Source organism: Panulirus ornatus, chromosome 67 (genome assembly GCF_036320965.1).
Source record: "Panulirus ornatus isolate Po-2019 chromosome 67, ASM3632096v1, whole genome shotgun sequence".
NCBI lineage: Eukaryota > Metazoa > Arthropoda > Malacostraca > Decapoda > Palinuridae > Panulirus > Panulirus ornatus.
Window position 1 is genome coordinate 15452969 of NC_092290.1, and position 27853 is coordinate 15480821.

Consider the following 27853-nt stretch of genomic DNA (forward strand, 5'->3'; position numbering starts at 1 on the left):
ACTATAACCCGGTCTTGTGTGCTCCAAACCACTAAGGGCCTGTTCACACTAGCGGTTTGACCCGCCGCGGTTCGAACCGCGGCGGGTTATATTTGTATGTATGTCAATGAAGCTGTTCACACACAACCGCGTTTCCCGGGCGGAACCGCGGCGGGTCGAAGATTTTATAAATCACCCGCTGCGGATCCGCGGCGGGTCGATTTACATGGGGTTCCAATGGGAGCGTACACACTTGGCGGTTTCAAGGCGGTTTGAAGGCCAGAATGGCTTTCCATTGGCTAGCTTACCCCGTGCTTCTAGCCAATCAGAAGATCGTGGTCTGTTGTCATGACAACCAGCACAGATATCCACGTGGAGTATGATCTAATGTATGGCAACACCCTACGGAAGTGCAATTTGGACTTTTTTTTATTTTTTTTTTGGGTATCTGGGCATTGTATTGGTTTTGGAATAAATTTAATTTTGTTTTCACAAATAGCCAGCAAGCAGTGGAGAAGAATTCTTGTAATTTTTGATACATGGGTGTCCCTTTTGGAAGGTTGGATTTTTTCTAACATGTTTCCCGTCAAATGCACCTTGCAGAGCCAGAGAATGCTGCCTCCTCTAGGGCCTTTTTTTAATACTTACAGTGGCAGGACCTCTGCCCAGTTGTTCAGTGTCCGACTCCCGCCTGGTGAAACTACCTCCCCCGGGTTAACATTTGCGGTTGGAACCCCCCCGCGGTTTCCGCCGGGGGGTTCAAACCGTTGTGTGAATCACCCCCTTACACATTTCATCAGCGCTCCCCCAAAACACTTGCCTCTCTTTTGACCCTTTCTTCTCATGCCCGGTTTGCTTTATGAAAACAATAATTATATTATATATATATATAATATATTATTATATATTATTAATATTATATATAATATTTTATATATTTTTTTTTTTCTTTCTTTCAAACTTTTCCCGCCTTTTCCCGCTTTTAGCGAGGGTAGCTTTTTAAGAACAGGGGGACTGGGCCTTTGAGGAACCCTCACCTGGCCCAATTCTCTTTTTCCTTCTTTTGGAAAAAAAAAAAAAAAAAAAAAAAAAAAAAAAATAAAAATAAATTATATATTATAAAATATTTTTATATATATATTATATATATTTTTATATTTTTTATATATGTGTGTTATTATATATATATAATATATATTATATATATATATATATATATATATATTATATATATATATATATATATAATTTTATATATAAAATTTTGTGTGTATATATATATATATATTAATTTATATAATTTTTTATATTTATTTTATATTCTTTTTTTTTTGCTTTTTTGCTTTGTCCCTTTTCTCCCGGGGGTTTTGGGGGTTTTTTGGGTAGGGGCGGAAAAGACGGAAAAAAAAAATGGCCAAACCCTCCGCATACACTGTATATACTTTAGTACACACACGCAAATATACATCCCTTTTTACACAGCTTTCCTATGGTTTGAAGGCCCGGGACGCTTCACATGCCCTGATTCAATTCATTTGACACCACGTCAACCGGGTATACCACATCGATCCAAAAACACTCTTTTCCTTGCATCCTTTCACCCTCCTGCATGGGTTTAGGCCTCGATCACACAAAAAACTTTTTCCCCTCCATCCCTTTTCCCCTCCCAAATTTGGGGCCCCCCACTTCCCTCCCTTCTTCCACCTCCGGCACTTATTTCTCTTGGTCAATCTTTCCTCACTCATTTCTTCCATGGGCCCAAAAACCCTTTCATTAAAACCCCCCTCCTTCTGCTCTCCCCAACCACGCTCTTTTTTTTCCACCACTTTCTTACCCTTACGGTTTCTAACTCGATCAAACCACCTCACACAACTTTTTGGGCCCCAAACATTCTTTCCAGCACTTCCCCCTCCTGCGCACAACTCTATCCATAGCCCCCGCCCCGAAAACCCTTTCAACATTTGTTGGAACCACCCATTCCTTCAAACATACCCATTTTTGCTTTCCGAGGATAATGTTCTCGACTTCCTCACATTCTTCATGGCACCCCTTTTTGGATTTTGCCCCCCCCCTCACCCAATGATTTCCATTTCCGCTTCCATGGTTCCATCCGCTGCCAGACCCACTCCCAGATATCTAAAACCCGGTTTTTCTTTTCCCCCAGTTTTTCTCCCTTTCAAACTCACCTCCCAATTGACTTGACCTCAACCCTAATGTACCTAATAACCCTTGTCTTATTCACATTTACTATTAACTTTCTTCTTTCACACACTTTCCCAAAACTCGTCACCAGTTTGCAGTCTCTCACTTTGATCAGCCACCCGCTTTTTCATCAGCAAAACAACAACTGACTCATTTTCCAACCCTTCTTTTTATAACCCCAACTACTTCTTACTTCCCCCCCCTCTTTCCCAAAACTCTTGCATTCACCTCCTAACAACCCCACCCTAAAAAAAAAATTTTTAAAAAACCATGGCGACTCACACCCCAACCTGCCGCAAACATAATTCATGAGAAAAAAACCCTTTTTTCCTCTCTTCTTACACTTTAACATGCCTTAATCCTCTTTTTAAAACTTTTCCCTGCTTCAAACAACTCCCTTTTCCCACACCATTATTTTTTATCCCTTCCCCAGCATCTCTATCAACTCATCTTGCCTTTCCAGATCATAAAATGTTTCTTTACTAATCTTTTTTGCTTTTTAAGAAATATCCATACATTTTTTAAGAAACACCTGACCCCAAATTTTCTCTCCATTTCCCTGAAACCACACGGGTCTTCCCCATTGATGCTCTTTTACAAAGCCTTCCCTCTCACTGAATACCCTCCCTTAAATTTTTTACCGGAATACTCAACAAACTTATACCTCTGTAATTGGAGACTAACTCTTATCCCCTTTGCCTTTTTTTAAAAAAAGGCCTATGCACGCATTCCCCCCAATCTTAGGCCCCTTTAACCATGGGGTCATCCCATACTTTTAAAAAACCCTTTTACAACAGTCAATAATAAAAGACCCCTTTTTTTAATTTTTTATAAAATTTTTCCCCCTGCTTTAAACTCCATTCTGCTGTTGCCAGCTTTTTCTTTTTCCCGAAAAAAAGCTTTTTTTCCCTCTTCTCTGTTTACCAAATCATTTTCCAAACCCTTCCCTTTCCACAAAACCCCTCGCCCAAGCACCCTATATCTGAAACCCTCTATCATAAAAAACACATTCAAAACTTTAAATATCACTCCATCTCTTTCTCAAAATCACCCTACTGTTTTTTCACCTCTCCCATTTGCCCCCCTCCCCAAAAATCCATTTGCTCCTTGTTTTAAAACCCACTTTTTTTTCCCTTCCGGGAACACCCTTTTTTTTCTCCCTTTTCTAAAATTTTTTTGTTACTCTCTCCCCAACCCCTCCATTTCCCCCCTTTTTTTTCCCCTCGGGCCCCCTTTTTTGGCCTCTGTTTTTCTTTGATAAACTCCCTCGCATTTCTCCCTGCAAAATGGGTCCAAGGCCTCCCTAAATAATCTTACTTCTTCCAAACCCCTCATCCCTTTTTATAACCCACCCCAAACCCTTCATGCCCATGCTTCGGGGGCGTTTAAATCCTGATCCCAAATACTCCCATTCCTGTTCCCCTTTTAACTTCCATTGTTCTCACCTTTTTTCCATTTTTGTACTCAGTCTCCCCTTTGGGTTTACTTCTCAAAAAGGGTTCCCTTTCCCGGGCTCATCATTTTTCCCCACCTTTTCCCCCCCAAATTCCTCTTTTTTTTCGGGGAAAAACCCTACAAATTTCACTTAGCCTCCAAAAGTAATGACCCAGACATCCTCCAGTTAAACCCTTTCCCAGACAATTAAATCCAAAGGTCTCCCCTTTCGCGCGCGGGTAAATTTTAACACGAAATCCAAAAAAACGCTCTTTTTGGCCTTTTTATCCTACTTACATACGTTTACTTATGTTTTTTATTCGTCTTTTAACCGGTATTTCCCAAATCAACAGTTTCCTTTTTTCAGAATAAAAACTACAGCTCTTCACCATTTTTCCCTTACAACAATTTAACCCCCATGTTTTTCCATTATTCCCTCAACTGCCATATTACTACCCTTTGAGTCAATCAACCCCCTCACTTTTAACCCCCCGGTTTTTCCGTGCATCAAAAACCCCTAACACCTCAAATTCCCGCTGCTCCCAAAAAAACTTGCCTCTCTATCTTCCTTTTCATGCCCGGTGCTATTTCACCAAAAATACCCATCTCTCTCCATCAAATTTCAGTTTTTTCCCCTATTAAACGGGGGGTTTAATTTCTACATTCTTTTACATTCTCCCACATCTGTTTAGGGGTTTCTGCTTACACCTTCCCCTTCCCCCTTTTCCCCTCACCCAACCCCGGGGCTTTACTCCAAAGACATTCCCCAAACAAATCTTCCCCCTTACCTTGAGCCTCGTTTCACTCAGGCCAAAATCCAGGTTCCTTTCCTTTAAAATACCAGTTTTCCTTTTTTCCATTTGTTCTCCCACAATTTCGCCCCCAGTTTGGCCTTCGAGGAGGGATGAACTCCCCCCGGGGGGTCCTTCTTAGTTTCCCATTTTGAAAGTTATTTTATATATATTTCATATATTATATTTTTTTATTATTTTTATATTTTTTTTTAATTAAAAATATAATTTTTTATATATATATATTTTATTTAATTTTTATATATATTATTATTTTATATGTTTTTGACAATCATTTTTAACAATGGGGGGTCCCAGCTTCGTCCCCTTTGATGTATTTCAAAAAACTGTTTTTTTTTTTCTCTTGTTCCCCTCATGATGTGATTATTTTCACGCAGTGCTTAGGAACTTTCGTTTTTTCTTTTTCCCGTGGATATAGGAAAAATTTTTTGATCACGCGCAAAATTTTGATCCTTTCCAATATTTTATATATAAAATATATATATTATTTTTATATATATATATATATATATATTTATATCTTTTTTTTTTTTTTTTTTTAAAATATTGCCATTTTTTCCCCCAATTTAAACGGGGGGTTTTTGCCCTTTTTTAAAAAACAGAGGCCTTTTTGGGCCCCCCTTTTTTTGGGAATATCCTAAACCCGGCCCCCCCCCTTTTTACTTTTTTTGGGGGGAAAAATTAAAAAAAAAAAAAAAAAAAAAAAAAAAAGGAGGGGGAGGATTTCGCCCCCTGTCCCTCCCTTTTAGTCCCTTCTACGGGCACGCGGGATACGGGGGAAGTAATTTCTTAATACCCTATCCCGGGGGAAAATTTATATATTTATATATAAAATATATATATATATATTTATATATATTTTTTTTTTTTTTTTTTTTTTTTTGGGGTTTTGGGCGGGGGAGCGAAGGAAACGACGAAAGAAATGGCCCCAAACCCACCCCCCCCCCTTTTACACATGTATTAATACGTACACCCCGAAAAATATCAAAACCTACACAGCTTTCTTTTTTGGTTTTTTTCCCCCAGACGCTTCCATCCCCTTGATTAAACCCCCTTTGAAGCCCGTAAAACCCCGGGTTTATCCCACATCGACAATTCACTTTTTTCCTTGCCTCCTTTCACCCTCCTGAATTTTCAGGCCACGATCACCCCAAAATCTTTTTCACCATTTTTCCCACTCCAATTTTGGGGTCTCCCCTTTCGTTCCCCCCACCCCCGAACATATATCCCCTTGGTCAATTTTTTCCCTACTCATTCTCTCCATGTCCCTTTTTAAAAACCATTTCAAAACACCCCTTCTGTTCCCCTAAAACCACGCTCTTTTTATTATACACATCCTTTTTCCTTTATTTTCTTGTCGATCACACACCTCCCCACCCCATTGTCCTCAAACATCTCATTTCCAGCATTCCACCCTCCTGGCACAACTCTATCCATAGCCCCCCGCCCGCCCCCCCCATAAACATTTTTGGGAAAAAAAGTATTCCTTCAAAATACACAATTTTTGCTTTCCGGTTAATGTTCTCGATTCAACTTTCCCTTCAAGGCTCCCGGATTTTTCCCCCCCCCTTTCCCCCCACCTATGAACACTTCCCTTTCCCCGGGGTCCATCCGCCTCCGGGACCCAAACTCCAAAATATTTTTTAAAACACTTTACTTCCTCGGGGTTTTTCTCATTCAAACTTACCTCCCAATTGATTTTTGCCAAATCAACCCTCCCTTCCTAATAAATTGTTTTTTTTCAAATTCTCTTACCTTTTCCTTTCACCACTTTCCAAAATCAGCCCAGCTTCTGCTTTTTTCCCACGGGGAATCAGCCACCAGCGTGTATACAGCGAAAAAAAATTGGACTCATGCCTAGTCTTCATCCCAACGGGCTCATTTTGCCCCCCTTTCAAAAATTGCATTCCCTTTCCTAAAACCCAATTTAAAAAAAATTTTAAAAACCCTTGGAACTCAACCCCCCCCGCCCCCCCAAAAACCTCCCATTCATGAGACCTTTCACTCTTTTTCTTTCCTCACGTACACAGGCCTTACAAACCTGATTAAAAAAAATTTTTTTTACTGCTTTTTTAAAACTTGCCTCCCACACCATATTATATATATATATATATATATATATATATATTTATATATATATATATTATTTTTCAATTCATATTCATATTTTTTTTTTTTTTTTTTTGCTTTGTCGCTGTCTCCCGCGTTTGCGAGGTAGCGCAAGGAAACAGACGAAAGAAATGGCCCAACCCACCCCCATACACATGTATATACATACGTCCACACACGCAAATATACATACCTACACAGCTTTCCATGGTTTACCCCAGACGCTTCACATGCCTTGATTCAATCCACTGACAGCACGTCAACCCCGGTATACCACATCGCTCCAATTCACTCTATTCCTTGCCCTCCTTTCACCCTCCTGCATGTTCAGGCCCCGATCACACAAAATCTTTTTCACTCCACCTTTCCACCTCCAATTTGGTCTCCCTCTTCTCCTCGTTCCCTCCACCTCCGACAAATATATTCTCTTGGTCAATCTTTCCTCACTCATTCTCTCCATGTGCCCGAACCATTTCAAAACACCCTCTTCTGCTCTCTCAACCACGCTCTTTTTATTTCCACACATCTCTCTTACCCTTACGTTACTTACTCGATCAAACCACCTCACACCACATATTGTCCTCAAACATCTCATTTCCAGCACATCCATCCTCCTGCGCACAACTCTATCCATAGCCCACGTCTCGCAACCATACAACATTGTTGGAACCACTATTCCTTCAAACATACCCATTTTTGCTTTCCGAGATAATGTTCTCGACTTCCACACATTCTTCAAGGCCCCCAGAATTTTCGCCCCCTCCCCCACCCTATGATCCACTTCCGCTTCCATGGTTCCATCCGCTGCCAGATCCACTCCCAGATATCTAAAACACTTCACTTCCTCCAGTTTTTCTCCATTCAAACTCACCTCCCAATTGACTTGACCCTCAACCCTACTGTACCTAACAACCTTGCTCTTATTCACATTTACTCTTAACTTTCTTCTTTCACACACTTTACCAAACTCAGTCACCAGCTTCTGCAGTTTCTCACATGAATCAGCCACCAGCGCTGTATCATCAGCGAACAACAACTGACTCACTTCCCAAGCTCTCTCATCCTCAACAGACTTCATACTTGCCCCTCTTTCCAAAACTCTTGCATTCACCTCCCTAACAACCCCATCCATAAACAAATTAAACAACCATGGAGACATCACACACCCCTGCCGCAAACCTACATTCACTGAGAACCAATCACTTTCCTCTCTTCCTACACGTACACATGCCTTACATCCTCGATAAAAACTTTTCACTGCTTCTAACAACTTGCCTCCCACACCATATATTCTTAATACCTTCCACAGAGCATCTCTATCAACTCTATCATATGCCTTCTCCAGATCCATAAATGCTACATACAAATCAATTTGCTTTTCTAAGTATTTCTCACATACATTCTTCAAAGCAAACACCTGATCCACACATCCTCTACCACTTTTGAAACCACACTGCTCTTCCCCAATCTGATGCTCTGTACATGCCTTCACCCTCTCAATCAATATCCTCCCATATAATTTACCAGGAATACTCAACAAACTTATACCTCTGTAAAAAAAAAAAAAAAAATGATAAGATGAATATGAATGTGAATAAGAGCAAGGTAATTAGGTACAGTAGGGTTAAGGGTCAAGTCAGTTGGGAGGTAAGTTTGAATGAAGAAAAACTGGAGGACGTAAAGTGTTTTAGATATCTGGGAGTGGATCTGGCAGCGGATAGAACCATGGAAGCGGAAGTGGATCATAGGGTGGGGGAGGGGGCGAAAATCCTCGGAGCCTTGAAGAATGTGTGGAAGTCGAGAACATTATCTCGGAAAGCAAAAGTGGGTATGTTTGAAGGAATAGTGGTTGCAACAATGTTGTATGGTTGCGAGGCATGGGCTATGGATAGAGTTGTGCGCAGGAGGATGGATGTGCTGGAAATGAGATGTTTGAGGACAATGTGTGGTGTGAGGTGGTTTGATCGAGTAAGTAACGTAAGGGTAAGAGAGATGTGTGGAAATGAAAAGAGCGTGGTTGAGAGAGCAGAAGAGGGTGTTTTTGAAATGGTTTGGGCACATGGAGAGAATGAGTGAGGAAAGATTGACCAAGAGAATATATGTGTCTGAGGTGGAGGGAACGAGGAGAAGAGGGAGACCAAATTGGAGGTGGAAAGATGGAGTGAAAAAGATTTTGTGTGATCGGGGCCTGAACATGCAGGAGGGTGAAAGGAGGGCAAGGAATAGAGTGAATTGGAGCGATGTGGTATACCGGGGTTGACGTGCCGTCAGTGGATTGAATCAGGGCATGTGAAGCGTCTGGGGTAAACCATGGAAAGCTGTGTAGGTATGTGTATTTGCGTGTGTGGACGTATGTATATACACGTGTATGGGGGTGGGTTGGGCCATTTCTTTCGTCTGTTTCCTTGCGCTACCTCGCAAACGCGGGAGACAGCGACAAAGCAAAAAAAAAAAAAAATATATATATATATATTTATATATATATATATATATATATATATATATATATATATATATATATATATATATATATATATATATATATATGTTGGAAAGGATCACAATTTTGCGCGTGATCAAGATATTCCTATGAGTCCACGGGGAAAATGAAACACGAAAAGTTCCCAAGTGCACTTTCGTGTAATAATCACATCATCAAGGGAGACACAAGAGAGGAATATAACAGTCAGTTGATATACATCGAAGAGACGAAGCTAGGAAACCATTTGGTAAACATGTGATTGTCCAAAACATTCAAATCACCCATCACTATAACCCGGTCTTGTGCATCCAAACCACTAAGGGCCTGTTCACACTAGCGGTTTGACCCGCCGCGGTTCGAACCGCGGCGGGTATATTTGTATGTAAGTCAATGAAGCTGTTCACACACAACCGCGTCCCGCGGCGGAACCGCGGCGGGTCGAGATCTATAGTCACCCGCTGCGGATCCGCGGCGGGTCGATTTACATGTGTTCCAATGGGAGCGTACACACTTGGCGGTTTCAAGGCGGTTTGAAGGCCAGAATGGCTTTCCATTGGCTAGCTTACCCCGTGCTTCTAGCCAATCAGAAGATCGCTGGTCTGTTGTCATGACAACCAGCACAGATATCCACGTGGAGTATGATCCTCATGTATGGCAACACCTACGGAAGTGCAAGTTGACTTTTATTTATTTTTTATTGGTATCTGGGCATCTGTATCTGGTATCTGTAAATGAATAATTTGTATCACACATAGCCAGCAAGACAGTGGAGAAGAACTTCTTGTAATTATGATACATGGAGCCTGTGCCTGAAGGTTGGATTAGTCTAACATGTTTCCCGTCAAATGCACCTATGCAAGAGCCAGAGACATGCTGCCTCCTCTACGTCCATGTTAATACTATACAGTGGCAGGACTCCTGCCCAGCTGATCAGTGTCGCGACTCCCGCCTGGTGAAACTACCTCCTCCGTTCACATTAGCGGTTGGAACCGCCGCGGATCCGCCGCGGGTCAAACCGCTAGTGTGAATCAGGCCTTACACACTCATTCAGCTGCTCCCAAAACACTTGCCTCTCATGATCTTTCTTCTCATGCCCAGGTGCATATGCAACAATAATATATATATATATATATATATATATATATATATATATATATATATATATATATATATATATATATATATATATTTTTTTTTTTCTTTCTTTCAAACTATTCGCCATTTCCCGCATTAGCGAGGTAGCGTTAAGAACAGAGGACTGGGCCTTTGAGGGAATACCCTCACCTGGCCCAATTCTCTGTTCCTTCTTTTGGAAAAAAAAAAAAAAAAAGAAAAAAAAAATATATATATATATATATATATATATATATATATATATATATATATATATATATATATATATATGTGTGTATATATATATATATATATATATATATATATATATATATATATATATATATATATATATATATATATATATATATATATGTGTGTATATATATATATATATATATATATATATATATATATATATATTTATATATATCTTTTTTTTTTGCTTTTTTGCTTTGTCCCTGTCTCCCGCGTTTGCGAGGTAGCGCAAGGAAACAGACGGAAGAAATGGCCAAACCCTCCAGCATACACATGTATATACATACGTACACACACGCAAATATACATACCTACACAGCTTTCCATGGTTTAGCCCAGACGCTTCACATGCCCTGATTCAATCCACTGACACCACGTCAACCCCGGTATACCACATCGATCCAATTCACTCTATTCCTTGCACTCCTTTCACCCTCCTGCATGTTCAGGCCTCGATCACACAAAATCTTTTTCACTCCATCTTTCCACCTCCAATTTGGTCTCCCACTTCCCCTCGTTCCTTCCACCTCCGACACATATATCCTCTTGGTCAATCTTTCCTCACTCATTCTCTCCATGTGCCCAAACCATTTCAAAACACCCTCTTCTGCTCTCTCAACCACGCTCTTTTTATTTCCACACATCTTTCTTACCCTTACGTTACTAACTCGATCAAACCACCTCACACCACATATTGTCCTCAAACATCTCATTTCCAGCACATCCATCCTCCTGCGCACAACTCTATCCATAGCCCACGCCTCGCAACCATACAACATTGTTGGAACCACTATTCCTTCAAACATACCCATTTTTGCTTTCCGAGATAATGTTCTCGACTTCCACACATTCTTCAAGGCTCTAAGGATTTTCGCCCCCTCCCTCACCCAATGATCCATTTCCGCTTCCATGGTTCCATCCGCTGCCAGATCCACTCCCAGATATCTAAAACAGTTTACTTCCTCCAGTTTTTCTCCATTCAAACTCACCTCCCAATTGACTTGACCCTCAACCCTACTGTACCTAATAACCTTGCTCTTATTCACATTTACTATTAACTTTCTTCTTTCACACACTTTACCAAACTCAGTCACCAGCTTCTGCAGTCTCTCACATGAATCAGCCACCAGCGCTGTATCATCAGCGAACAACAACTGACTCACTTCCCAAGCTCTCTTATATAACCCCAACAGACTTCATACTTGCCCCTCTTTGCAAAACTCTTGCATTCACCTCCCTAACAACCCCATCCATAAACAAATTAAACAACCATGGCGACATCACACACCACTGCCGCAAACATACATTCACTGAGAACCAATCACTTTCCTCTCTTCCTACACGTACACATGCCTTACATCCTCGGTAAAAACTTTTCACTGCTTCAAACAACCTGCCTCCCACACCATATATTCTTAATACCTTCCACAGAGCATCTCTATCAACTCTATCATATGCCTTCTCCAGATCCATAAATGCTACATACAAATCCATTTGCTTTTCTAAGTATTACTCACATACATTCTTCAAAGCAAACACCTGATCCACACATCCTCTACCACTTCTGAAACCACACTGCTCTTCCCCAATCTGATGCTCTGTACAAGCCTTCACCCTCTCACTCAATACCCTCCCATATAATTTACCAGGAATACTCAACAAACTTATACCTCTGTAATTTGAGCACTCACTCTTATCCCCTTTGCCTTTGTACAAAGGCACTATGCACGCATTCCGCCAATCTTCAGGCACCTCACCATGAGTCATACATACATTAAATAACCTTACCAACCAGTCAATAATAAAGTCACCCCATTTTATAATAAATTCCACTGCATTACCATCCAAACCTGCTGCCTTGCCAGCTTTCATCTTCCGCAAAGCTTTTACTACCTCTTCTCTGTTTACCAAATCATTTTCCCTAACCCTCTCACTTTCCAAACCACCTCGACCAAAACACCCTATATCTGCCACTCTATCATCAAACACATTCAACAAACCTTCAAATACTCACTCCATCTCTTTCTCACATCACCACTACTTGTTATCACCTCTCCATTTGCGCCCTTCACTGAAGTTCCCATTTGCTCCCTTGTCTTACGCACGTTATTTACCTCCTTCCAGAACATCTTTTTATTCTCCCTAAAATTTAATGATACTCTCTCACCCCAACCTCATTTGCCCTCTTTTTCACCTCTTGCACCTTTTTCTTGACCTCCTGTCTCTTTCTTTTATACATCTCCCTCTCAATTGCATTTCTTCCCTGCAAAAATCGTCCAAATGCCTCTCTCTTCTCTTTCACTAATAATCTTACTTCTTCATCCCACCACTCACTACCCTTTCTAATCAACCCACCTCCCACTCTTCTCATGCCACAAGCATCTTTTGCGCAATCCATCACTGATTCCCTAAATACATCCCATTCCTCCCCCGTTCCCCGTACTTCCATTGTTCTCACCTTTTTCCATTCTGTACTCAGTCTCTCCTGGTACTTCCTCACACAAGTCTCCTTCCCAAGCTCACTCACTTTCACCACCCTCTTCACCCCAACATTCACTCTTCTTTTCTGAAAACCCATACAAATCTTCACCTTAGCCTCCACAAGATAATGATCAGACATCCCTCCAGTTGCACCTCTCAGCACATTAACATCCAAAAGTCTCTCTTTCGCGCGCATGTCAATTAACACGTAATCCAATAACGCTCTCTGGCCATCTATCCTACTTACATACGTATACTTATGTATATCTCGATCTTTAAACCAGGTATTCCCAATCAACAGTCCTTTTTCAGCACATAAATCTACAAGCTCTTCACCATTTCCATTTACAACACTGAACACCCCATGTATACCAATTATTCCCTCAACTGCCATATTACTCACCTTTGCATTCAAATCACCCATCACTATAACCCGGTCTCGTGCATCAAAACCACTAACACACTCATTCAGCTGCTCCCAAAACACTTGCCTCTCATAATCTTCCTTCTCATGCCCAGGTGCATATGCACCAATAATCACCCATCTCTCTCCATCAACTTTCAGTTTTACCCATATTAATCGAGAATTTACTTTCTTACATTCTATCACATACTCCCACAACTCCTGTTTCAGGTGTACTGCTACACCTTCCCTTCCTCTTGTCCTCTCACTAACCCCTGACTTTACTCCCAAGACATTCCCAAACCACTCTTCCCCCTTACCCTTGAGCTTCGTTTCACTCAGAGCCAAAACATCCAGGTTCCTTTCCTCAAACATACCACGTATCTCTCCTTTTTTCACATCTTGGTTACATCCACACACATTTCGACACCCCAGTTTGAGCCTTCGAGGAGGATGAGCACTCCCCGCGTGACTCCTTCTTCTGTTTCCCATTTTAGAAAGTTATATATATATATACATATATATATATATATATATATATATATATATATATATATATATATATATATATATATATATATATATATATATATATATATATATATATATATGTTTTTGACAATCACATGCTTACCAAATGGCGTCCTAGCTTCGTCCCTTCGATGTATATCAACTGACTGTTATATTTCTCTCCTGTGTCTCCCCTCATGATGTGATTATTACACGCAAGTGCACTTAGGAACTTTTCGTGTTTCATTTTCTCCGTGGACTCATAGGAATATCTTGATCACGCGCAAAATTGTGATCCTTTCCAATATATATATATATATATATATATATATATATATATATATATATATATATATATATCTTTTTTTTTTTTTTTAAACTATTCGCCATTTCCCGCATTAGCGAGGTAGCGTTAAGAACAGAGGACTGGGCCTTTTTTCGGAATATCCTAACCTGGCCCCCCTCTGTTCCTTCTTTTGGAAAATTAAAAAAAAAAAAAAAAATGAGAGGGGAGGATTTCCAGCCCCCCGCTCCCTCCCCTTTTAGTCGCCTTCTACGACACGCAGGGAATACGTGGGAAGTATTCTTAATACCCTATCCCCAGGGATAATATATATATATATATATATATATATATATATATATATATATATATATTTTCTTTTTTTTTTTTTTGCGTTTGCGAGGTAGCGCAAGGAAACAGACGAAAGAAATGGCCCAACCCACCCCCATACACATGTATATACATACGTACACACACGCAAATATACATACCTACACAGCTTTCCATGGTTTACCCCAGACGCTTCACATGCCCTGATTCAATCCCCTGACAGCACGTCAACCCCGGTATACCACATCGATCCAATTCACTCTATTCCTTGCCCTCCTTTCACCCTCCTGCATGTTCAGGCCACGATCACACAAAATCTTTTTCACTCCATCTTTCCACCTCCAATTTGGTCTCCCACTTCTCGTTCCCTCCACCTCCGACACATATATCCTCTTGGTCAATCTTCCCTCACTCATTCTCTCCATGTGCCTAAACCATTTCAAAACACCCTCTTCTGTTCTCTCAACCACGCTCTTTTTATTATCACACATCTCTCTTACCTTTACGTTACTTGCTCGATCACACCACCTCACACCACACATTGTCCTCAAACATCTCATTTCCAGCATATCCATCCTCCTGCGCACAACTCTATCCATAGCCCACGCCTCGCAACCATACAACATTGTTGGAACAAGTATTCCTTCAAACATACACATTTTTGCTTTCCGAGATAATGTTCTCGACTTCCACACATTCTTCAAGGCTCCCAGGATTTTCGCCCCCTCCCCCACCCTATGATCCACTTCCGCTTCCATGGTTCCATCCGCTGCCAGATCCACTCCCAGATATCTAAAACACTTTACTTCCTCCAGTTTTTCTCCATTCAAACTTACCTCCCAATTGACTTGACCATCAACCCTACTGTACCTAATAAACTTGCTCTTATTCACATTTACTCTTACCTTTCTCCTTTCACACACTTTACCAAAATCAGTCACCAGCTTCTGCATTTTCCCACATGAATCAGCCACCAGCGCTGTATCATCAGCGAACAACAACTGACTCACTTCCTAAGCTCTCTCATCCCCAACAGACTTCATATTTGCCCCTCTTTCCAAAACTCTTGCATTCACCTTCCTAACAACCCCATCCTTAAACAAATTAAACAACCATGGAGACATCACACACCCCTGCCGCAAACCTACATTCACTGAGAACCAATCACTCTCTTCTCTTCCTACACGTACACATGCCTTACATCCTCGATAAAAACTTTTCACTGCTTCTAACAACTTGCCTCCCACACCATATATATATATATATATATATATATATATATATATATATATATATATATATATATATATATATATATATATATATATATATATATATATATATATATATATCATTTTTATTTCTTATTATACTTTGTCGCTGTCTCCCGCGTTTGCGAGGTAGCGCAAGGAAACAGACGAAAGAAATGGCCCAACCCCCCCCCCCCATACACATGTATATACATACGTCCACACACGCAAATATACATACCTACACAGCTTTCCATGGTTTACCCCAGACGCTTCACATGCCTTGATTCAATCCACTGACAGCACGTCAACCCCGGTATACCACATCGCTCCAATTCACTCTATTCCTTGCCCTCCTTTCACCCTCCTGCATGTTCAGGCCCCGATCACACAAAATCTTTTTCACTCCATCTTTCCACCTCCAGTTTGGTCTCCCTCTTCTCCTCGTTCCCTCCACCTCCGACACATATATCCTCTTGGTCAATCTTTCCTCACTCATTCTCTCCATGTGCCCAAACCACTTCAAAACACCCTCTTCTGCTCTCTCAACCACGCTCTTTTTATTTCCACACATCTCTCTTACCCTTACGTTACTCACTCGATCAAACCACCTCACACCACACATTGTCCTTAAACATCTCATTTCCAGCACATCCATCCTCCTGCGCACAACTCTATCCATAGCCCACGCCTCGCAACCATACAACATTGTTGGAACCACTATTCCTTCAAACATACCCATTTTTGCTTTCCGAGATAATGTTCTCGACTTCCACACATTCTTCAAGGCTCCCAGGATTTTCGCCCCCTCCCCCACCCTATGATCCACTTCCGCTTCCATGGTTCCATCCGCTGCCAGATCCACTCCCAGATATCTAAAACACTTTACTTCCTCCAGTTTTTCTCCATTCAAACTTACCTCCCAATTGACTTGACCATCAACCCTACTGTACCTAATAAACTTGCTCTTATTCACATTTACTCTTGCCTTTCTTCTTTCACACACTTTACCAAACTCAGTCACCAGCTTCTGCATTTTCCCACATGAATCAGCCACCAGCGCTGTATCATCAGCGAACAACAACTGACTCACTTCCTAAGCTCTCTCATCCCCAACAGACTTCATACTTGCCCCTCTTTCCAAAACTCTTGCATTCACCTTCCTAACAACCCCATCCTTAAACAAATTAAACAACCATGGAGACATCACACACCCCTGCCGCAAACCTACATTCACTGAGAACCAATCACTCTCTTCTCTTCCTACACGTACACATGCCTTACATCCTCGATAAAAACTTTTCACTGCTTCTAACAACTTGCCTCCCACACCATATATATATATATATATATATATATATATATATATATATATATATATATATATATATATATATATATATCATTTTTATTTCTTATTATACTTTGTCGCTGTCTCCCGCGTTTGCGAGGTAGCGCAAGGAAACAGACGAAAGAAATGGCCCAACCCCCCCCCCCATACACATGTATATACATACGTCCACACACGCAAATATACATACCTACACAGCTTTCCATGGTTTACCCCAGACGCTTCACATGCCTTGATTCAATCCACTGACAGCACGTCAACCCCGGTATACCACATCGCTCCAATTCACTCTATTCCTTGCCCTCCTTTCACCCTCCTGCATGTTCAGGCCCCGATCACACAAAATCTTTTTCACTCCATCTTTCCACCTCCAATTTGGTCTCCCTCTTCTCCTCGTTCCCTCCACCTCCGACACATATATCCTCTTGGTCAATCTTTCCTCACTCATTCTCTCCATGTGCCCAAACCACTTCAAAACACCCTCTTCTGCTCTCTCAACCACGCTCTTTTTATTTCCACACATCTCTCTTACCCTTACGTTACTTACTCGATCAAACCACCTCACACCACACATTGTCCTTAAACATCTCATTTCCAGCACATCCATCCTCCTGCGCACAACTCTATCCATAGCCCACGCCTCGCAACCATACAACATTGTTGGAACCAGTATTCCTTCAAACATACCCATTTTTGCTTTCCGAGATAATGTTCTCGACTTCCACACATTCTTCAAGGCTCCCAGGATTTTCGCCCCCTCCCCCACCCTATGATCCACTTCCGCTTCCATGGTTCCATCCGCTGCCAGATGCACTCCCAGATATCTAAAACACTTCACTTCCTCCAGTTTTTCTCCATTCAAACTTACCTCCCAATTGACTTGACCATCAACCCTACTGTACCTAATAAACTTGCTCTTATTCACATTTACTCTTACCTTTCTTCTTTCACACACTTTACCAAAATCAGTCACCAGCTTCTGCATTTTCCCACATGAATCAGCCACCAGCGCTGTATCATCAGCGAACAACAACTGACTCACTTCCTAAGCTCTCTCATCCCCAACAGACTTCATATTTGCCCCTCTTTCCAAAACTCTTGCATTCACCTTCCTAACAACCCCATCCTTAAACAAATTAAACAACCATGGAGACATCACACACCCCTGCCGCAAACCTACATTCACTGAGAACCAATCACTCTCTTCTCTTCCTACACGTACACATGCCTTACATCCTCGATAAAAACTTTTCACTGCTTCTAACAACTTGCCTCCCACACCATATATATATATATATATATATATATATATATATATATATCATTTTTATTTCTTATTATACTTTGTCGCTGTCTCCCGCGTTTGCGAGGTAGCGCAAGGAAACAGACGAAAGAAATGGCCAAACCCCCCCCCCCCCATACACATGTATATACATACGTCCACACACGCAAATATACATACCTACACAGCTTTCCATGGTTTACCCCAGACGCTTCACATGCCTTGATTCAATCCACTGACAGCACGTCAACCCCGGTATACCACATCGCTCCAATTCACTCTATTCCTTGCCCTCCTTTCACCCTCCTGCATGTTCAGGCCCCGATCACACAAAATCTTTTTCACTCCATCTTTCCACCTCCAATTTGGTCTCCCTCTTCTCCTCGTTCCCTCCACCTCCGACACATATATCCTCTTGGTCAATCTTTCCTCACTCATTCTCTCCATGTGCCCAAACCACTTCAAAACACCCTCTTCTGCTCTCTCAACCACGCTCTTTTTATTTCCACACATCTCTCTTACCCTTACGTTACTTACTCGATCAAACCACCTCACACCACACATTGTCCTTAAACATCTCATTTCCAGCACATCCATCCTCCTGCGCACAACTCTATCCATAGCCCACGCCTCGCAACCATACAACATTGTTGGAACCACTATTCCTTCAAACATACCCATTTTTGCTTTCCGAGATAATGTTCTCGACTTCCACACATTCTTCAAGGCTCCCAGGATTTTCGCCCCCTCCCCCACCCTATGATCCACTTCCGCTTCCATGGTTCCATCCGCTGCCAGATGCACTCCCAGATATCTAAAACACTTCACTTCCTCCAGTTTTTCTCCATTCAAACTCACCTCCCAATTGACTTGACCCTCAACCCTACTGTACCTAATAACCTTGCTCTTATTCACATTTACTCTTAACTTTCTTCTTCCACACACTTTACCAAACTCAGTCACCAGCTTCTGCAGTTTCTCACTTGAATCAGCCACCAGCGCTGTATCATCAGCGAACAACAACTGACTCACTTTCCAAGCTCTCTCATCCCCACGGGGAAAATGAAACACGAAAGGTTCCCAAGTGCAAGTTCCCACGCGCAAAATTGTGATCCTTTCCAGTATATATATATATATATATATATATATATATATATATATATATATATATATATATATATATATATATATATATATATATAAATATATATATTTTCATACTATTCGCCATTTCCCGCATTAGCGAGGTAGCGTTAAGAACAGAGGACTGGGCCTTTGAATGAATATCCTCACCTGGCTCCCTTCTCTATTCCTTCTTTTGGAAAATTAAAAAAAAAAAAAAAACGAGATGGGAGGATTTCCAGCCCCCCCCCGCTCCCTCCCCTTTTAGTCGCCTTCTACGACACGCAGGGAATACGTGGGAAGTATTCTTTCTCCCCTATCCCCAGGGATATATATATATATATATATATATATATATATATATATATATATATATATATATATATATATATATATATATATATATATATATATATATATATATATATATACCCGGGGAAACAGAAGGAGGAGTCATGCGGGGAGTGCTCATCCTCCCCGAAGGCTCAGATTAGGGTGTCTAAATGTGTGTGGATGTAACCAAGATAAGAAAAAAAGACAGATAGGTCGTATGTTTGAGGAAAGGAACCTGGATGTTTTGGCTCTGAGTGAAACGAAGCTCAAGGGTAAAGGGAAAGAGTGGTGTGGGAATGTCTTGTCAGTAAAGTCAGGGGTTAGTGAGAGGAAAAGAGGAAGGGAAGGAGTAGTACTACTCCTGAAACAGGAGTGGTTGGAGTATGTGATAGAGTGTAAGAAAGTAAACTCTAGACTGATATGGGATAAACTGTAAGTGGATGGTGAGAGATGGGTGATAATGGGTGCATATGCACCTAGGCATGAGAGCAAAGATCACGAGAGGCAAGTGTTTTGGGAGCAGCTGAGTGAGTGTTAGTAGTTTTGATGCACGAGACCGGCTTATAGTGATGGGTGATTTAAATGCAATGGTGAGTAATGTGGCAGTTGAGGGAACAATTGGTGTACATGGGGTATTCACTGTTGTAAACGGAAATGGTGAAGAGCTTGTAGATTTATGTACTGAAAAAAAGACTGGTGATTGGAAATATCATGTTCAAAAAGAGTAGAAGAGATGGCCAGAGAGCGTTATTTGATTACGTGTTGATAGATAGGCTCGCGAAAGAGAGACTTTTGGATGTTAATGAGCTTAGAAGTGCAACTGGAAGGATATCTGATCATTATATTGTATAGGCAAAGGTGAAGATTTGTAGAGGTTTTCAGAAAAGGAGAGAGAATGTTGGGGTGAAGAGGGTGGTGAGAGTAAGTGAGCTTGGGAAGGAGACTTGTGAGAGGAAGTACCAGGAGACACTGAGGAATGGGATGTATTTAGCGAAGAAGTGATGGCTTGCGCAAAAGATGCTTGTGGCATGAGAAGCGTGGGAGGTGGGCAGATTAGAAAAGGGTACTAAGTGGTGGGATGAAGATGTAAGATTATTAGTGAAAGAGAGGAGAGAGGCATTTAGACTATTTTTGCAGGGAAATAATGCAAATGACTGGGAGATGTCTAAGAGAAAGAGGCAGGAGGCCAAGAGAAAGGTGCAAGAGGTGAAAATGAGGGCAAATGAGAGTTGGTGTGAGATAGTATCATTAAATTTTAGGGAGAATAAAAAGATGTTTTGGAAGGAGGTAAATAAAGTGCGTAAGACAAGGGAGCAAATGGGAACCTCAGTGAAGGGGGCTAATGGGTAGGTGATAACAAGTAGTGGTGATGTGAGAAGGAGATGGAGTGATTAATTTGAAGGGTTGTTGAATGTGTTTGATGATAGAGTGGCAGATATAGGGTGTTTTATTCGAGGTGGTGTGCAAAGTGAGAGGGTTAGGGAAAATGATTTGGTAAACAGAGAAGAGGTAGTAAAAGCTTTGCGGAAGATGAAAGCCGGCAAGGCAGGGCGTTTGGATGGTATTGCAGTGGGATTTCTATAAAAGGAGGTGACTGTATTGTTGACTGGTTGGTAAGGTTATTTAATGTATGTATGTATGACTCATGGTGAGGTGCCTGAGGATTGGCGGAATGCTTGCATAGTGCCATTCTACAAAGGCAAAGGGGATAAAAGTGAGTGCTCAAATTATAGAGGTATAGGTTTGTTGAGTATTCCTGGGAAATTATATGGGGTGGTATTGATTGAGAGGGTGAAGGCCTGTAGAGAGCATCAGATTGGAGAAGAGCAGTGTGGTTTCAGAAGTGGTAGAGGATGTGTGGATCAGGTGTTTGCTTTGAGGAATGTATGCGAGAAATACTTAATAAAGCAAATGAATTTGTATGTAGCTTTTATGGATCTGGAGAAGGTATATGATAGAGTTGATAGAGATGCTCTGTGGAGGGTATTATGATTATATGGTGTGGTAGGCAAGTTGTTAGAAGTAGTGAAAAGTTTTTATCGAGGATGTAAGGTATGTGTACGGGTAGGAAGAGAGGAAAGTGATTGCTTCTCAGTGAATGTAGGTTTGCGGCAGGGGTGTGTGATGTCGCCATGGTTGTTTAATTTCTTTATGGATTGCGTTGTTAGGGAGGTGAATGCAAGAGTTTTGGAAAGAGGGGCAACTGTGCAGTCTGTTGTGGATGAGAGAGCTTGGGAAGTGAGTCAGTTGTTGTTTGCTGATGATACAGCGCTGGTGGCTGATTCGGGTGAGAAACTGCAGAAGCTGGTGACTAAGTTTAGTAAAGTGTGTGAAAGAAGAAAGTTAAGAGTAAATGTGAATAAGAGCAAGGTACAGTGGGGTTGAGGGACAAGTCAATTAGGAGGTAAGTTTGAATGGAGAAACCTGGAGGAAGTGAAGTGTTTTAGATATCTGGGAGTGGATCTGGCAGCGGATGGAACCATGGAAGCGGAAGTGAATCATAAGGTGGGGGAGTGGGCGAAAGTTCTGGGATCGTTGAAGAATGTGTGGAAGTCGAGAACATTATCTCGGAGAGCAAAAATGGGTATATTTGAAGGAATAGTGGTTCCAACAATGTTATATGGTTGCGAGGCGTGGGCTATAGATAGAGTTGTGCGGAGGAGGGTGGATGTGCTGGAAATGATATGTTTGAGGACAATATGTGGTGTGAGGTGGTTTGATCGAGTAAGTAATAATAAGGTAAGAGAGATGTGGGGTAATAAAAGAGTGTGGTTGAGAGAGCAGAGGAGGATGTTTTGAATTGGTTTGGTCACCAGGAAAGATTGATAAAGAGGATATATGTGTCAGAGGTGGAGGGAACGAGAAGTGGGAGACCAAATTGGAGGTGGAAAGATGGAGTGAAAATGATTTTGTGATCGGGGCCTGAACATCCAGGAGGGTGAAAGGCGTGCAAGGAATAGTGTGAATTGGAAGGATGTGGTATACCGGGGTCGACGTTCTGTCAATCGATTGAACCAGGGCATAAGAAACGTCTGGGGTAAACCATGAAAAGTTCTGTGAGGCCTGGATGTGGAAAGGGAGCTGTGGTTTCGGTGCATTATTACATGACAGCTAGAGACTGAGTGTGATCGAATGTGGCCTTTGTTGTCTTTTCCTAGCGCTACCTCGCGTACATGAGGGGGGAGGGGGCGGTTTCTTCATGTGTGGCGGGGTGGCGATGGGAATGAATAAAGGCAGACAGTATGAATTATGTACATGTGTATATATGTATATGTCTGTGTGTGTATATATATGTGTGTGTACGTTGAGATGTATAGGTATGTATATTTGCGTGTGTGGACGTGTATGTATATACATGTGTATGGGGTTGGGTGAGGCCATTTTTTCGTCCGTTTCCTCGCGCTACCTTGCTATCGCGGAAAACAGCGATAAAGCAAAATGAATAAATATAAATAAATAGATAAGATACAAACCTCTAACAGCCAGGATCGAGCCCGGGACCCCTCTGCAACAGACGGGAGCGCTACCGCTAGGCTGTGATGGCTCCTAATAGGGAAATGACAATTCGAATACTCTGTACTCGAACACCCTTCGTCTCGCGTGGGTGAGCAACGGGGTCTACACCGGTCATTTCCCATCAGGCTCACACAGCCATCAGATAGCATTTTACCGAACCTAACTGTACAACGCGGAGGTATATGAATACGAACAAAGTGCATATGAACGCTGATTGGTAATGATTAGTCTGTATGCATCTGAGAGATTAAGGGTGATGATTGGTAATGATTAGGTTGTATACATATGAGAGATTAGGGTTTATGATTGGTAATGATTAGCGTATGTTTTAGCTTGAATTTGTATTGTTACAAGATCTTTCTTGGATGATTTGTTGACTTTTCTAATATTACTCCACATTAAGCGAGGAAGGGCGCCTGAAATTTGAGTCTTTGATTTGACAAAAGGCATTGCCATCCACTCAGTAGAGAAAATTCGTAGAACAAAATAATATAATCAAACCCCCCAAAACATCGACAGGCTCACCTGGAAGATAGAAACATATCTGTATACGTTACAGACTTTTCTTTACTTATAAAGTTATCCAATGTCCCTTTAGGGAATCAACAACATATCAGCAAAGTTTTCAGTCTGCCTAGAGTATAGTTGTAAGAAGATCCAATATATAAGTCCCGCAATGTACACAGAAATGTAAGATCTGCACGAACGATTTGGAAAAGAACGGTGAACGAATATGGGAAACTCTTATCGTAGCGGAAGAAACAAATTCTCCAAAATCTCAATGAACATTCGCTTGTGTGGACTTTGAAGAAAACCTTTAACTCAGCATATGCAGAAAAAAATCCAAGGGAAAAATCGCTGGTTTTATATAGCAACAAACACATACATTCGACACCCATACAGTGCTATCTGTAGACAGCCATAGAAAGTTGTCATGCGCAAGATGACTAACCCCCATACACAGTTGCCATAATTCATCTATTTTCTTCGGCTGGATTATGTTAGTAAATCTTGTCATTCCGCCATTTTTCGACTCTGTGTGACACGCTGCTAAGTGTAAATTGAAACCAAAAATCGGGGGCACTTCGATAACTTGATATTTACTACATTTTTAGTTACAAAATTAGAATGAAGGAGTCTACATTATACTCTCTATTCTACCTGTTAAAAGGCAACTTGCTCTTCCTTGCCAGCTATATTCACACCTTGGCACGTAACCTGCATGAGTATTGATACCACAATATGTAGTTCATTCATTCTACAAGTGTTTTGTTCTTCAAAACACTTTTTACATTGAAGCCCCAGCGACTTATTCATTCCCTTTTCCATGTAATTTATTTTCCGTAACATCAGCTATCATAGCTGATGGTTCTAATGATTATGCATTCCCCTACAAGATGTCAAATGGAATTGCAATTGATAAAGTGGAAACTATAGTTCCGAGCGAGTGTGACTGTAATCAACATACATGACTGACGAGAGAAAAGACATTAAGGATGAATCTATGGACGTGGTTGGTAATGTGAAGTTTACTCATGATGAAACATGAGAGGATAGCAGAAATGCAATGAAAAAGAAAATCTACAGGACGATTGTAGAAAAGCTGACGCTAGATACCTATGAAAGAAAAATATATTCATAACCTAACAAGATTTTGTGAGAAAATTTACAAGATGACTAGTACTGACTCACCATCGGCCGCTGCACCAGGCCACGAAGAAGAGCATTGGACCTGACGCAATGAGGCCACCGAGGATGGCCAGCCACATCCGTATGTGGAAGGGGAAGGCGAGGGCCTGCCAGCGGGGCAGTGGAGGTTCCGTGCGGGCCAGGAAGCACGTCATCTGTGTTTGAGATATAGTGCTGACGGATGCGTGTACCCAGGGCTACCTCACACATGGACATGACTTGTTTGTCTTACAGACAATGATGCACTGCATATGAATATTGAGGAACGAATGAATTTCAAGGCATGAGCTTGTTGATCAAGTCTAAATAGACGGGTTGAAAAAGAGGCAAGAGAAAAATACATTTCTAGTATTTTATAGGAAAATGTACGTAGCAGTGATATGGACACATGATGTATCATATGTATTGAGTTCATAATTTACAATTCTTTTTGCACACCTTTTTACAGTACTTTCTGGTAACTCTACTTATACCATTTTCCAGCTCCATGCTACTACCTCATACTATCCTTTCCCTTTACTCCTCTTCCCTTCATCGTAACTGTATTCACTTCCTTATCTATCTTCCTCTCATGTATCCTTACCATGCATCCGGCCACATCATCTCTTCAATAGTCATCCTACTTTCTCTGTAGCTCATGACTTTTGCATCATCACTATCCACTTGCTGACACTAATCAGTTTGTAACTAAATCTTGAAGACCTCTATGTTTACCAAAAAAGGCCAAATTCGTTCACACTCAGTCTATAGCTGTCATGTGTAATGCACCGAAACCACAGCTCCCTTTCCACATCCAGGCCTCACAGACCTTTCCATGGTTTACTCCAGACGCTTCACATGCCCTGGTTCAATCCAATGACAGCGCGTCGATCTCGGTATACCACACCGTTCCAATTCATTCTATTACTTGGAAGCCACTCACCCTTCTGTATGTTCAGGCCCCGATCACCCATAATTTTTTTCACCCCATCCTTCGACCTTTAATTCGGTCTCCCGCTTCTCCTTCCCTCGACTTCTGACACATACATCATCTTCGTCAATCTTTCGTCACTCATTCTCTCCATATGTCCAAACCATTTCAAAACACACTCTTCTGTTCTCTCAACCACACTTTTTATTTTCACTCATCTCTCTTACACTTTCATTACTTACTCGATCAAACAACCTCTCACCACAGATTGTCCTCAAACATCTCATTTCCAACGTATCCACCCCACTCCGTACAACCCTATCTACAGCCCACGTCTCGCAACAATAAAACATTGTTGGAACCACTATTCCTTCAAACATACCCATTTTTGCTCTCCGAGATAACGTTCTCTCCTTCCGCATATTCTTCATTTCTCCCAGAACCTTCGACCCCTCCCCCACTCTGTGACTTACTTCTGCTTCCATGGTTCCATCCGCTGCTAAGTCCACTCCCAGATATATAAAACACTTCACTTCTACATTTTCTCCGTCTAAATTTACAACTCAATCAACTTGTCCCTCAACCCTACAGACCCTAAAAACCTTGCTCTTACTCACATTACTCTCAACTTTCTTCTTTCACACACTTTACCAAACTCAGGCACCAGCTTCTGCAGTTTCTCACTCGAATCAACCACTAGAGCTTTATCATCGGCGAACAGCAACTGACTCACTTCCCAAGCCCTCTCAACTCCAATAGACTCCACACTCGCCCATCTTTTCAAAACTCTTACATTTACCTCCCTAACCACTCCATCCATAAACATATTATGGGAACATCACACACCCGTGCCACAGACCGACATTCACTGGGAAACAGTCACTCTCCTCCCATCTTACTCGCACACGTGCCTTACATCCTCGGTAAAAACTTTTCATTGCTTCTAAAAACTTACCTCCTACGTCATATACTTTCAAAACCTTCCACAAAGCATTTCTGTCAACCCTATCATATTCCTTCTCCAGATCCTAAATGCTAAATACAAATCTATCTTTTTTCTAAATATTTCTCACAAACATTCTACAAAGATCCACACATCCTCTGCCACTTCTGAAACCACACTGCTCTTCCCCAGTCTGATGCTCTGTACATACCTTCATCCTCTCAATCAATACCCTCCTATATGATTTCTCAGGAATACTCAACAAACTTATGCCTCTGTGGTTTGAACACTCACCTTCATCCCCTTTGATTTTGTACAATGGCACTATGCACGCATTCCGCCAATCCTCAGTCCATCACCATTCTCCATATATACACTGAATATCCTTACCAACCAATCAACAACACAGTCACCCCATTTTTTGATAAATCAATATCATCCAAACCTACCGCTTGCCGGCTTTCATCTTCCGCATAGTTTTCACTACTTTGTCTCTCTTAACCAAACCATTCTCCCTGACCTCTCACTTCGCACACCACCCCGACCAAAACACCCTATATCTGCCACTCTATCATCAAACACATTCAACAAACCTTCAAAACGCATTTCATCTCCTTCTCACTTCATCACTACCTGTTACTACTTCCCTTCACCGATGTTTCCATTATTCTCTTGTCTTACGCATATCATTTACCTCATTCTAGAACAACTTTTTATTCCGCCTGAAACATAATAATGCTCTCTCACCCCTATTCTCATTTGCCCTCTTTTTCAACAGTTCCACCTTTCTCGTGACCTCCCGCTGCTTTCTCTCACACATCTCCCAGTCATCTGCATTAATTCCCTGCAAGTATCGTCCAAACGCTTCTCTTATTTCTTTCAGTAACTTTACTTCTTCATCCCACCACTCGTTCCATTTCTAATCTGCCTACCTCCCATCTTTCTCATGCAACATGCATCTTTTGGGCAAGCCATCACTGCTTCCATGAATACATCCCATTTCTCAGCCACTTTCCACACTTCATTTCCTCTCACCTTTTGCCATTCTATACTCAGTATAT

The 27853-nt window shown here is 41.4% G+C and overlaps 1 protein-coding gene across 1 annotated transcript in view; it reads right to left on the bottom strand.

The window, feature by feature from the left end:
• The window catches only part of LOC139747134 (glutamate receptor ionotropic, delta-2-like), a 111940-nt gene that overhangs the window by 43790 nt on the left and 40297 nt on the right, over positions 1-27853 (bottom strand). Inside the window, exon 8 of the mRNA XM_071659051.1 lies at positions 24943-25094. Within this exon, the coding sequence (XP_071515152.1) occupies positions 24943-25094 (152 nt within the window). The remainder of the gene's footprint in view (positions 1-24942; positions 25095-27853) is intronic.